At 39.5% G+C, this 12661-nt stretch overlaps 1 protein-coding gene and 1 long non-coding RNA gene across 3 annotated transcripts in view; one reads left to right on the top strand and one right to left on the bottom strand.

Moving 5' to 3' along the window:
• Nucleotides 1-8051, top strand: part of CAP2 (cyclase associated actin cytoskeleton regulatory protein 2) — a 68554-nt gene extending 60503 nt beyond the window's left edge. Inside the window, exons 9-13 of the mRNA XM_080378241.1 lie at nt 408-583; nt 1808-1931; nt 2148-2230; nt 4801-4941; nt 6512-8051. Of these exons, the coding sequence (XP_080234367.1) occupies nt 408-583; nt 1808-1931; nt 2148-2230; nt 4801-4941; nt 6512-6595 (608 nt within the window). The 3' untranslated portion in view covers nt 6596-8051. The remainder of the gene's footprint in view (nt 1-407; nt 584-1807; nt 1932-2147; nt 2231-4800; nt 4942-6511) is intronic.
• The window catches only part of LOC308060041, a 61231-nt gene that overhangs the window by 45554 nt on the left and 3016 nt on the right, over nt 1-12661 (bottom strand). The window lies entirely within an intron of this gene.

Below are 12661 nucleotides of genomic sequence, written 5' to 3'. Positions count from 1 at the left end.
CTGCAAGCCTGAATACGTGCAATTGAAACATCTACCTTTAATGCTGCAGGGATAGGTCAAATACTGTCATAAATGAGAAAAAGAATCTCATTTTTATGGATGGAAAAATACGATATAACAAGCTGTCAGAGCTCACTACAGACAGAGAGGGATTAGAAGACATTGTGGCATTTCCTGTTACAGGCACTAAGACAGCCCATCCACAGTAAAAGAGGTTTTGTATGAACTGCCAAAAATATGTAGGCAGTTACACCTTAGGTTGTTACCAAGGCAAACCTTGACAAAATAAAAAATGTAAATTCAAAGAATAATTTAACACAATTAGGTATGAACCTTTTCTGCTTAAATATGAACATCCTTAGGACTGGAAAACAGACTCTCTTTCATAAATACCCTTTTTTTTTTAGGGCTTCGGCATGTCTCTGATGACCAGAAGACTCACAAGAATCCCAGCCTACGTGCCCAATGTCCATCTGTTCGTTCTCCGACAAAAAGCCATACTCCCAGTCCTACCTCTCCCAAGAATTCCCCGCAGCAGAGCCATGCCCCTGTCTTGGAGCTAGAGGGAAAGAAGTGGAGAGTGGTGAGTTCCAGTCACACCTCTGACTTGCACCCTGCACGCTGCAAACCAGGTTGAGCACTGAAATGTTTTGCACCATCATCAAGGTGCAACAACTCAAAGCTGCAGCTAAAATGCGCTGAGTCTTGCTTGCTCTACCTCACTACAGTTTAGCTTTTACTATTCTGTGGCATCTAAGGTTAATTCATTTGTATCTGAGAATCATATACTAATTCATCTGAACTGGAGAATGCCAGAAACAGCATATAAATTCCTTGCAAGATCAGACAATCCCCCAGAAACAAGTCCAGTGGAGAACTTCAATTAAAATCCCTTCTTGCAAGCCATTTATGCAAGTGAGAGGTAACAGTATTATCACAGAGAACTTTCTCCAGCTTTGTTAACCTATAGAATTATACATTTATTTTTCATCACCCATTCCATGCAAGCATGTCTCCCATGCTCAAAAGTAGAGAAGAGTTTTCCATTTGCTCAATCTACAGATGGAAAAGATAGATTTGTTTTAAGTTTGGGAGTTAATTTATTTAGGCATATACCAAAGAATCTGTGAGTGAAAATTCACGTGACTGTGTTGGTTAAAAGAGGAAGGAAACAATATGCAGTTTAGTCATGCAGAAAGTCACATACATGGTTACTCCGGTGGAGTTGAGTTTACATAAGGTGCAGTCACCATTTGTCTGTGTTATGCTGCCTTACAGTTATAGTACCTGGAACTTTCCTTGTGGATCCCTAGTCTGTCCTGGACATCCATGAGGTGTAAATGTCCCTTCATGCTTCATAATGACATTTCTTCACCTATTACTCCCTATTGTATATGGTAATACCTGCACCTGCTCATAACATACTGCGTAGAACATTATTTCACGTCTGGGAGAACAAAAGCGTGCTCTGTTCTTCAAGGTGCCGGTCTAGATTGGATGGGAGCCAGGCAACCGTTTTGTAAGCGCATTTTTAAACTGTTGTGAGCATAGTGCCTTTGTTACAAAATTAATGAGTTTTGTCATGGTCTGTGCTAAGTTCTTCAGTTCTGCAGCTCTAAAATACACATGTCATCTAAGGGTGAATTAGGTGACATAACCGATCACTAAACAGATTAGATTTTTAAGCCACAGGAAGGATATTGCTCTGTTGTAACTGAAGATGCAATGACTCGAGGATAAGTTGTACTAAACTCTGTCTGACTGTTAGCTAGTTAAACACAATTAAATAAACTTTCTTTTGAAATAGGAATATCAAGAGGATAAGAATGACCTGGTCATTATCAACACTGAACTCAAGCAAGTGGCCTACATTTTTAAGTGTAACAAATCTACACTTCAGATAAAAGGAAAAATCAATTCAATTACTATTGGTGAGTGGATAGCTCAGCTGGGCTTTAAATGCCAATCTTGAAAAAACTGACTTATGTGATTAATAATGCATTTGAATCATTCCATTCACTTTAATGGATTGATCATGTGAGTAAAGTTGCTCAGCTATGTGGTGCAAGACCGGGAATTTTCGTAGTTAGGCATGCATCTATTTGTTTTTATCTTGCCTTTTTTATTTATGATTGCTTTTATTTTAGACAACTGTAAAAAGTTTGGCCTTGTGTTTGACAACGTTGTGGGAATCGTGGAAGTGATCAATTCGAGGGATATTCAGATTCAGGTAAATATCTATTTAAAAAACAAAGACGGAGAACAAGCAGGAAAGAAAAGCCCAACGTGTAGCTACAAGAGATTTTAAAAACCCACAGGAGCACCACAAAATTAAGAGATTGATGCATCCAGATGTATCTTTATATACACTGAATTCTGCTGATATATTTAGAAAATGCCTATGAAAACTATTGACTATCACTGAACAAAACTCCCTTAACCCAGTCCCTTCTGGTTCCAGTGAAGCTGAGACCTATACCCTGTAAGAACTGTTACTTCAGGCCCTGATTTTCTTGCTTTCAGGCTAAACAGTTCCTAGCACCTGAATGTTCGGCAATGCTTACGGAACAAATTCTGGCAGTTAGCTAATGGATTTTTAAGCCCAGAAGATGACTGTTTCTTTTTTTCTGATTCTCTCAATGTAAATGTTCAAATAGACTTTCAAAGGAAAACTAAATGACATCAAGTGAAAGTAGGTACCGGGATTTTGAGAATCTCCCCTGCTAGCAACGTGACACATTACATGAACAAGTAACATAGTCACTTGCCTGGAAAGGGGCTACAAGCCTCTAGTGGTTTTGTCTTTGATAACCAGCAAGCAAAGCTCCATCAGAGATTGTCTTGCCTCTGGTTCTCATGAAAAGAAAATATACTTATTTTAAATCCATACACTGCCCTCTGTACTGGGGACACTTGCCCCGTTCAAAATACAGACAGTCTGCCTGACATTTACAGCACTTACTCACCCCACTGCAAAGGGGTCTAACTACACATGCTCTAATACTGGGTTGTGTCCAATATACATGACCTAGTCTCAAGAAGGGACTTCAGGATGTATTATTTTAAGGAAAAAAGAAATTAAATGTTGATTACATTATATCTTACTGCCAGTCTTCAAAGTGAGCTAAAAGGCTGTGCCTGCTGTATGACATTAAATGTAGACAGTCCTGCTCCATGCTTCAGAAATACTGGTCACAGCCACCACAGGGAATAATAGCAAATCTTTTTTATATATTTTGAACCTCATGCAAGTGACTGATACTGTTACCAGCTGTGCGTATCTTCTGAACTGTAACAAGCAATTTTATTCATGATCACTACATGTCTTCTTACGGCAGAGACAGTTAAAGATCCCAGGCATTTATTTCAGTGTTTTTTTAAACAATTAGATTATTTTTATCATCACCTCTAGAACTACTCATGGAAGCTGAAAAATTCATAGGTAATGAATAGTGAAACCACAGCTTGTTAATACTCAAATAAAGGGGAAATATCTTTTCTAAGAATCAAAATTATTTTGATTAAACAGGTTCTATGAATAGTGTATACGGCTTCTATGCCATGAGGCAGAGTGGAGTTCCACTCCAGGCAGAGCCTGGCTATATGCTATATGCCACTTGAATCAGGCAGCTTCCGCAGGGTTTGAGTATGCCAAGTGCTGAGCATCTCAATTTTCTCAGTATTTTGAAGACCTAAGCTTTTCATTTCTAAATACATAAGAGGTTAATGCAACAAATTTCAGTTAATTCATCCTACAGATTTTGCTGTAAGTAGCCATATTGCTTAGCTCTCTCTCAGTGGTATTTTTTTTCCTTTCCAAATATTTGCAAAATGAGAACCCATTAAAGAAAATAATATTTAAGATGCATTGATCCTCTATGTAGATCAGACATCAGGATCAGGGTGGGATGCAAGAGGACAGACCACTTGTTCTTGTTTTCTGTCGCATTAAGGAACTAAAGTTGAAAATATATTCTCAACTTGAATGATGGGAGCCAGTCTTTCATTAACAAGTACATACCTATCACATGCTGTTACTGTTCTATGGCTCAGAATAACCTCTGCCCTTTGGATGCCTTGTCCAGAGCATATTCCTGTCCAGGCTAGAGAGGGCAGGAGGAGATGGAGGAGTTGTTACTGACAACCAGCGAGTCAGCCAGATAGCCATGAAGAAATCTTCTAATCTGTAGAACTGTAAACAAGAGAGATTTCCCTTTCTCCCCTACAGTAAATCCTGTGCTTGCTTGTAAACTAACATAAGAAATACCTTTAGAGATTTAATTAACTTGATCTCAGTAATTTTTTAGAACCGTAGCTTACCTGAAGGGGATAACCCCCCCTTTCTAATGTATGCTGTAAAACCTGGAAGAGCTTTGAAGTCTTCCAAATGTATTAGAAATCACTTGTGGAGTACTACTGTATGCTGGGATCTTTCATTTGCCCTTACTGGGTTGGAGTTGACCTGTTTGATTTCTTCACCAGTTCTCAAAGATGAACAAGGTCAACACTGCCTAAGTATCAGCACAAAAGCATCACCGAAATTAGAGAGAATCAGGGAGGGATTTTCATCAAACTGTATATTAAAAGCTTGCTGTATATTAGAAGTTTGCTGTTGTGTATATATTTGTTACCAAGAATTTTCACAGTGTCTACCAAATCAAATATAAGCATCATGCAGGCAGCTGACACACAGATCAGATGTTGGTGGCTAAAATTAGACCTGGCAGGCAAAGAGGATTTTATTAACAGTATTTTTGTGCACATTTTAAGATTTGATATGAAGTAGATTTTATTTTACAGGTGATGGGGAAAGTGCCAACAATTTCTATTAACAAAACAGAAGGCTGCCACATCTACCTCAGTGAGGAATCATTAGATTGTGAGATTGTGAGTGCCAAGTCATCCGAGATGAACATCCTTATCCCTCAAGATGGTGATTATGTGAGTGAGATATTTTTAAAGCTTTCCTCCCTCTTCCTGGCTAGTCTTGGTAGCTCATAGCACTTAAACTGCTAGGAAAGAAACTTAGCATACCACAAATACATTACATCACCAAAAAATTATTCAGAACAATTGACTTTCTATGTGCCGACATCTCAGCTATCAGTACAGGAAGAACTCCTTATCTTCTGCGGCACAAAGTAATTTCAGAGATCAGACATGACGTTATTACTTTCCATTTTGATAGATAATGGTTTCATCTCCTGTTCATTTAATTTTCTTTTTTGATATCCAAACATGATCTCCCAAAGAAGCTCACTTCACACAAGAGCACTCAAGCATGAAGATGATGGTGCTAAAACTAAAATAAATACAATACTACTACAGATGAAACAATATAGTATAATATACTTGGGTTTTTCTAAAGCTGTTGATACATGAGTAGCATCTGTAGTACTTTCTATTATTGTCAACATAAGTCCTTAAAAGCCACTTAAACAGGTGCATTTTCCTGGCTCCTTTTCTGTTATAGTAAAATTTTCATACTATGCCCATCAGCATTTCTAGTAAAGTCATGGTCTGTCACTTCACACACTAGCAAGGGATCACGCAGGCAAAGGATACTTGTAATAGTTACCTAGTTTTCTCAACAGAGCAGTGTTGAAACTGCACTGAATGGCCATAGACAGAACTTAAATTTCTCGTTAATCTTTTGGGCTGGAATTTTGTTTGGTAGAGGGGTTTAGGCTTTATAAAAGAAAATATGTAACAAGAGAATTCTCATGCTCCACATTTCCAAAAGTGACTGCTGGATGCCCAGCTTTAGATAACTAAAAAGGGAATGATTTTTAGTGGGTGCATATTCACCTGTTCCTTAAAAGAAAAAGGTCCTTTTGATCAGTCTGACCTCAAATCACCGTATCATCTGAAATTACTGGCTATCAAAACAAATATTTGAGGTTTGAATGAAAAAACCCTTCTCGTCATATCGGGTTTTGTTTACTGCAAACAGAGAAAGACCCAACAACATCTCCCATCTTTTCACTGAATACATGGAATGGAAGGAGATTTTCTTTGATGTTCTGCTTTGTTTCATGTACCCCACAGGGGGTGCTGAGTCTTTTGAAGTGTATCACATGTCAAATGATACGTTGCTGTTTTTATTTTATTCTTCCATACTGTAATATTGCTTTCATCCTTCAAATTAGACTCCTTGCTAAATGTCCACACCTAAAGCCTTTCTGCTGTCTTCCAACACAGACACTGATGGAATCTAAAGTCATTTCTGACATGAGGCTTATTTACTTAGTTGTTCCAAACAATGGTGTGAGAGGGATTATTGCAAAGTAGTACCATACCAAGGCTATTTGAAACTGGGTAGCAATAAGGCTTTTTCCTGTGTGGCATTGTAAAATAGCTTCCTAGGGTAATGAAGAAGGCTACTCTCTAATCCTGGCATGTCTGAGCTATCAATGCTTTCTCAGTCATGTAGCACTAATAGTATTCCACCAGTTTTCATGAGATATCCACTGTTTATTTAACCATCGCTGTTGCTTTTGTTTCTTACCAGAAAGAATTTCCGGTTCCTGAACAGTTCAAGACAGCATGGGATGGATCTAAGTTGGTCACTGAACCTGCAGAGATTGTGGGTTAGCTTCCTAACGCCATACAGCACTTGCTGACCGTGACCAGACCACAGCCAGCAGAAACAAAGCAGTAATGTAAAGAACTAGAAGTAGCAGTAGTTCATACTGCTGTGATAGGCCTTCAAGCATTAGCTCTGCATGCTAGGAACAATAACACATCTGGCACCCTTTTGTTAGGCATCCCAGTACTTTTCACATTTCCACAGAGTTTGCCTTCACATACGACTTTAATTCTAAATGATTTCATGTGAATGTAATAGCTTAAAACCCCCACCCTCCAGTCATATCCTTGGTTTGAAATACTGTATACATTAAGCCAAAATACTGCATGATACACTTTGTTATCATCTTGCTTCAGTGCATTCCTTTTTTTTCTGCTAATCAAAAACAGCATTAAGACTTTAAGATGTTTATTTTTACCTATTAAGCAATTCCTGTATGATGCAGTAAAAATGTACCCCTAGAAAGTATGCATTCCTTGTAGTTCTGTGGCAATCATAATGGGGTTTGTTTTAAACAAGCAAAAAAAGGACAACTTTCAGCCATACATTTTGCTAAAGAAAGAAAAAAAAATCTGGTATTTTAATCAAACACTTTTCTAACACGTATATTTAGAAGATCCCTGTGTTTTCTGCAAGGTAAGATTTTATTATGGTCTACAGGCTTGCTATTGCCCTCTCACTTCTTGCAAATGAGTAATTCTTTCTAAGGTAAAGCCTCATCTAATCACTTGAAGATTTTTTGCTCTTGGATTTATTTTTTTTTTCTGGTGAGACAATCTCATTATTTAAAATTTCACATTGTATCTTGCATCCTATTCAGAAAACTGAGGGAGGCTTATATGTCAGATACCAGCTAGTTTCCTTACTGATAATGTTCCTTTAAAATATTGCTATTGTAGCTCATAGTCATTAAAAATAGGTTCCTGTTTCTTCCTCACATTTGTAGGACTTACTCAATTTCAAATACGTCCACAAAGCAAAGCCATAGATTTATGTCATACTAATTCTAAGCCCAAATAAAGGGGTAATCTCCTGTTTAGCCCTTTGATTCTACTTTATAGTCCCTATTGTACATGCTTTTTTAACAAAGGTGGAGTGTTGTATACATTTGTACTATTTCAGCACATAGAACGAGTAAAATTTTAAAAATTTAAGAAGTCATCATATGTTTTTGATCACTTGTAAGACTTTGTAACAGTGAAATCAGTGAGATGCTTGAAGAGCTAGTTACAAGCTAAATTTTGTGCCTAATTTATCTTGAAAGTACATTAATTCTTGAGGGTTTTAAAGTTTATCTTTGATTGCAAACCCTATACAATACAACCAGTAGTGCTTATTCCGTAAGGTTTTGCTATCTGATGTTTAATCTATGTGTATAATGTGTTTGCTTATATACATACCATTTTTTCAACAGTAAACTTCTTATGAAATAAAAAGGAAAATGTACTTGTTTAAATACAAAGTTGTTGAGAGCTTGCTCCATTGTGGTGTTTGTCATACCTGCTTTCTCCTTAAATGCTGTTTCAAGAGCTCGATTGAGAACAAGTAGCTCCTCCTCCCATTTCATAAAACTTTATCACTTTTGCTGCCATCGTCCACCTGACAGTCAATAGCAGCTGTTCTGCATGCTAGCAGGTAGAACTGAAGTTTCATGTGTATAACTGTAGTGACAGCCAGAGAATTGAGCTTTTCATGATTCTCACTTCTAGGTGCACCCGTATCTTCCAGAGATTATGTCTAGGGAGATGATCAATGACCTGGTGCAAGTTTATAAGGTTTGCCTTCTATTTTTAGCTTTTCCGATTGTTGCCCTGTATGGCTTTGGATGTGTTAACATCCTGCGTTAACAAACCACAAGCAGTCCACTCCATATTTCGCTTAGATGTGCTTCATATCTGAAAAATGGATATTGCATACTTGTCGTGATAAAATGATTATTGAAGGATTGTTTAATCCTTAAATCATAATCATAATTTGTTCCGTAAAATAATCTCATTCTGGAGCATTCTGACCTGAAATACTGACTCTTGTTTTCATCTAGCATCAAATACAGATCAAATCATTACGCAGCAACAGGAAGCCACTTAATCCTTTGGAGGTATGACACAAAACAAGTACTGAATGCTTGATGATGAACAGAAAGCAGTGAGACAGCTCTGAATCACTACACAGGCAAATTCTTTTAGTTCTACCTAGGGATTTCACTCTCCCCTCAAAAGCAGTGTGAAGGTTGGTCTGATTCTGCTTTTAAATGTGGTCTTATAAGAAAGGGGACAGACTTTTTCGTAGGGCCTGTAGTGATAGGACCAGGGGTAATAGCTTTAAACTAAACCCTAAAGAGGGTAGATTTGGATTAGGTATTAGGAAGAAATTCTTCGCTGTGAGGGTGGTGAGACACTGGAACAGGTTGCCCAAAGAAGTTGTGGGTGTTTCATCCCTGGAAGTGTTCAAGGCCAGGTTGGATGGAGTTGGAACTGGATGCTCTTTAAGGTCCCTTCCAACCCAAACCATTCTATGATTCTATGGAAGCAAACTCCCTTTTGGCTAGTCCTTCTCCCTAACACTCACGTTCCTGCAACATGCAAGACCCACGCACATTTTTTTGACTGGTTTCTTAACAGGAAGAAGTCTTACGCAGTAATAGCATGTGCCTGACAGTCTGAGCACACCTGAGAACTTTGCCAGAGGGAAGGCATTTAAAAGATAAGGAGGAAGGCCTTGCATGGACAGACTCAAGGTAATTGCTTCAACTGGAGAAAAAACTAACAAGTCCATGTATTATTGGACACCAGAAAAATAGAAGAGAAACTTTTAAAATATGCAGATAGCCTTCATCCACTACTCTTACTAAGCCACATGACAAAAAAAATCTATAACCAGCTTTTGTCAACTCTGGTCCTCATAAAATATACTTGTCATACATTTACAGTAGGTTGCACTGGTTTTTCCCTGCAACCTGTCCTTAAATTTAGAAATATAAAGGAGTGCTAAATGAACAAAATAAATGCAATATTCTGATTCTATCCTACATGAATCTGTGTACAATTAAAGGTTAAAAACTCATTTTCTGAAAAATCAAGTATATCTTGAGATAGAAATAGTCAACAAGCTGCAGAATGATGATTTGATGAATCATCTTGACCATGATGAGTTGTGTCCACCAAGTCTTCAGCAGCAAATTTGATCTGTGTTTAATGGTTGACTCCATCAAGGAACAAACCGCTACACGCCAAGCATCCCTGAGGTCCTATTGTTCACTTCTTTTTACTGCACACTATCACACAAGGTATGCCCCTTGATTTCAGCTCTACATTGCACCAAAATTGTGGTTATGCTTTAAATCAGTGCAACTGTCAAAAGAGAAAACAGTGCATCTGGTGCCTATATTGATACAGAACAAATGTGTATGGTGTAATTAGCCAGTTCATTTTTATAAACCTGCATGGGTCAAATATTCACCAGTACAGGTGCTGTCAATCAGCCAGTAACATACAGGTAAAAGAGGAGATTTTTATTAAGTGTCCAAATGTAAAAAGCTTTTTTCCTACAAAACGCTTCAACGGATCTCATACTTTCTTAAATAGAACCTCTGTAGAAGTACTCATAAAATTCAACAAGGGGAACTGCAAAGTCCTGCACCTGGGTAACAACCACCCCATGCACCAGTATATGCTGGGGGCTGCCCAGCTGGAGAGCAGCTTGGCAGGAAAGCACCTGGGAGTCCTGGTGGACACCAAGTCAAACATGAGCCAGTGCAGCAAAGGGGACGGGCGGTATCCTGGCATGCATAAGGAGGGGGCATTGCCAGCAGGTCGAGGGAGGTGATCCTTCCCTTCTACTTAGCACTGGTGAGGCCACATCCAGAGTGCTGGGTCCAGTTCCAAGCTCCCCAGTACAAGAGAGACATGAACATACTGGAGAGTCCAGTGAAGGGCCAGGAGGGTGATGACAGGACTGGAGCATCTCTCCCAGGAGGAAAGGCTGACAGAGCTGGGACTTTTTCAGCCTGGAGAAGAGAAGGCTCAGGGGGGTTCTGTTAATGTGTGTAAGTACCTGAAGGGAGAGTGCAAAGAGGACAGAGCCAGGCTCTCCTCAGTGGTGCCCAGTGACACGACCAGAGGCAGTGGGCACGCACAGAAACACAGGAGGTTGCTGGTAAACATCAGGAAACACTTTCACTGTGTGGCTGACAGAGCACTGGCCCGGGTTGCCCAGAGAGGCAGTGAAGTCTCCCGCCTTGGAGACATTCTAAAGCCACATGGACACAGTCCAGGGCAACTGGACCTAGGGAGCCCTGCTTGAGCAGGGGGTGGGACCAGGTGACCTCCAGAGGTCCCGGCCAACCACAACCCTTCTGTGATCCTGTGATACTCGCTTAGTTTAGAACGTTGGCTACCCCGTTAGTGGAAACAAGACGCGTTGCGGTAGTGACTCCGTGTGTCCACCAGATGGCAGAAACCGGCTGAGGGCCAGGCCCTCGGGAGCTCTGAATGACAACATGCGGCACTACGGCACTCCCAAGGATGCGTCTCGTTTGCCAAAGAACGGGGAAATTCTACCCTCTAAAAGTCACTGTAAAAACATTTAACGATTACTTTGATTTTGAAATTATAATCTTGGTAAAAGAAAGTTTGATGGGCAAGAAAGAAGAAAAAACAGCTACTTGTGACCAATAATTAATCTGATCTTTTGGTTTTTTGAACACTGCTAAGCCTGTTTCCATTAACACCACACTTAAAAACTGATTGAACTTAAAAGTAATATTTGACAGAGCTATTGAAGATAAAGGAGTAAGTAATTTCAAGTCTGCATTTGAAAACCAGAAATCTTTTCAATGTCCTAGGAAATCAGGCACCTGCTGAGGCTTTCCACTACCATAGTTATTATCCGGACAAACCATTTTTCGTTCTTACTCTTTTCGGAGTCTTCAGTGTATCTGGATCTGCATGAATTCCTTCAATGTCACTGTACTATACACAAGTTCATATACACTATACACAAGTTCATAAACCTGTGCATCACATTCCTTTCCCAGAGATCAAGCATGTTTCCATTTGAAATCTTTCCGGGAGTCATCTCAGTATGCACACAAGTTGAAAGTGCACTCTCCTGATGTGATGTTCAGCTGAGCTCCTTCTAAGATGTGGAAGCAGCTGCCTCCAGACAAATGGAAGTAATATTCACTTGATTATACAATATGCTAGCACACAGAGCAGTTACCAAGAACATAAAAGACAGATTCAGTTCCCCTGCTGGAGGTGATCTGAGTCCACTGCTGTGAAAATACTTGCCAGTAGCTACTGCCCTCAGAAGGTGCCTATAAACAGGCCCCTGACATACGAACGAGTCATTAGATTAAAATCATAAATAACACTCCCCAGGGAACGTTCTGACTACCAGGGAACAAGAACCTGCTCTCTCTTTATAGTTGAAATAACCCTGAAAAATCTTTTTGGGTGCCAAATTTTTGTAGAGCAGAGAACGCTCCCTACTCCACCACCCAACACTCGGTGGTGAGCTTCTAGGCTTAACCCTGCTTCCCTAAGTCTTGCTGCCTGCCAAGGACCTGATCACCACTGACCCCCACAAACTCTTCTCCAAACCCCTAGTTCCAGTGCTGCTTCAGTGGAGGCACGTTCCTGTACACTCCTCTGGGGGAACACTAAAGAATGTGATAGAGAATTGGGTAACTGGCAGGGTTTCTGAGTGCCATGCTCCTCAGTAAAGCTGTTTTCTGCTTACTCTTCATTCACACCAAGTCAAGGTAAAAGGCAAATAAAGATATTTACACGCAACTCCCAAAACAGTACTAGTAACAGGCAACCACACTAAAAATCTATGTACCATATGTTCATTTTTTTCTCAGCTGATTTGATATGTCCTTCTTATCAACTGTGACCACTAGGATTCTGTTTTCTGTCTGTATTACACTTAAAGTTGCATCTCTTGGAAAGAAAATGCTACTCAGTGGACCATGAAAGCTTTTAGAGCCAAAGTCTCCTTCAAAATCCTCAGATGGATCAGGCAGAGCGGTTTAAGAGTTGAAGGCTAAATTGATTTAATTTGGAAGAC

Source organism: Falco punctatus (genome assembly GCF_963210335.1).
Source record: "Falco punctatus genome assembly, chromosome: 3".
Taxonomy (NCBI): Eukaryota; Metazoa; Chordata; class Aves; order Falconiformes; family Falconidae; genus Falco; species Falco punctatus.
The sequence above is the reverse complement of the archived record's forward strand: the minus strand, read 5'-3'. Positions and strand labels throughout refer to the sequence as shown.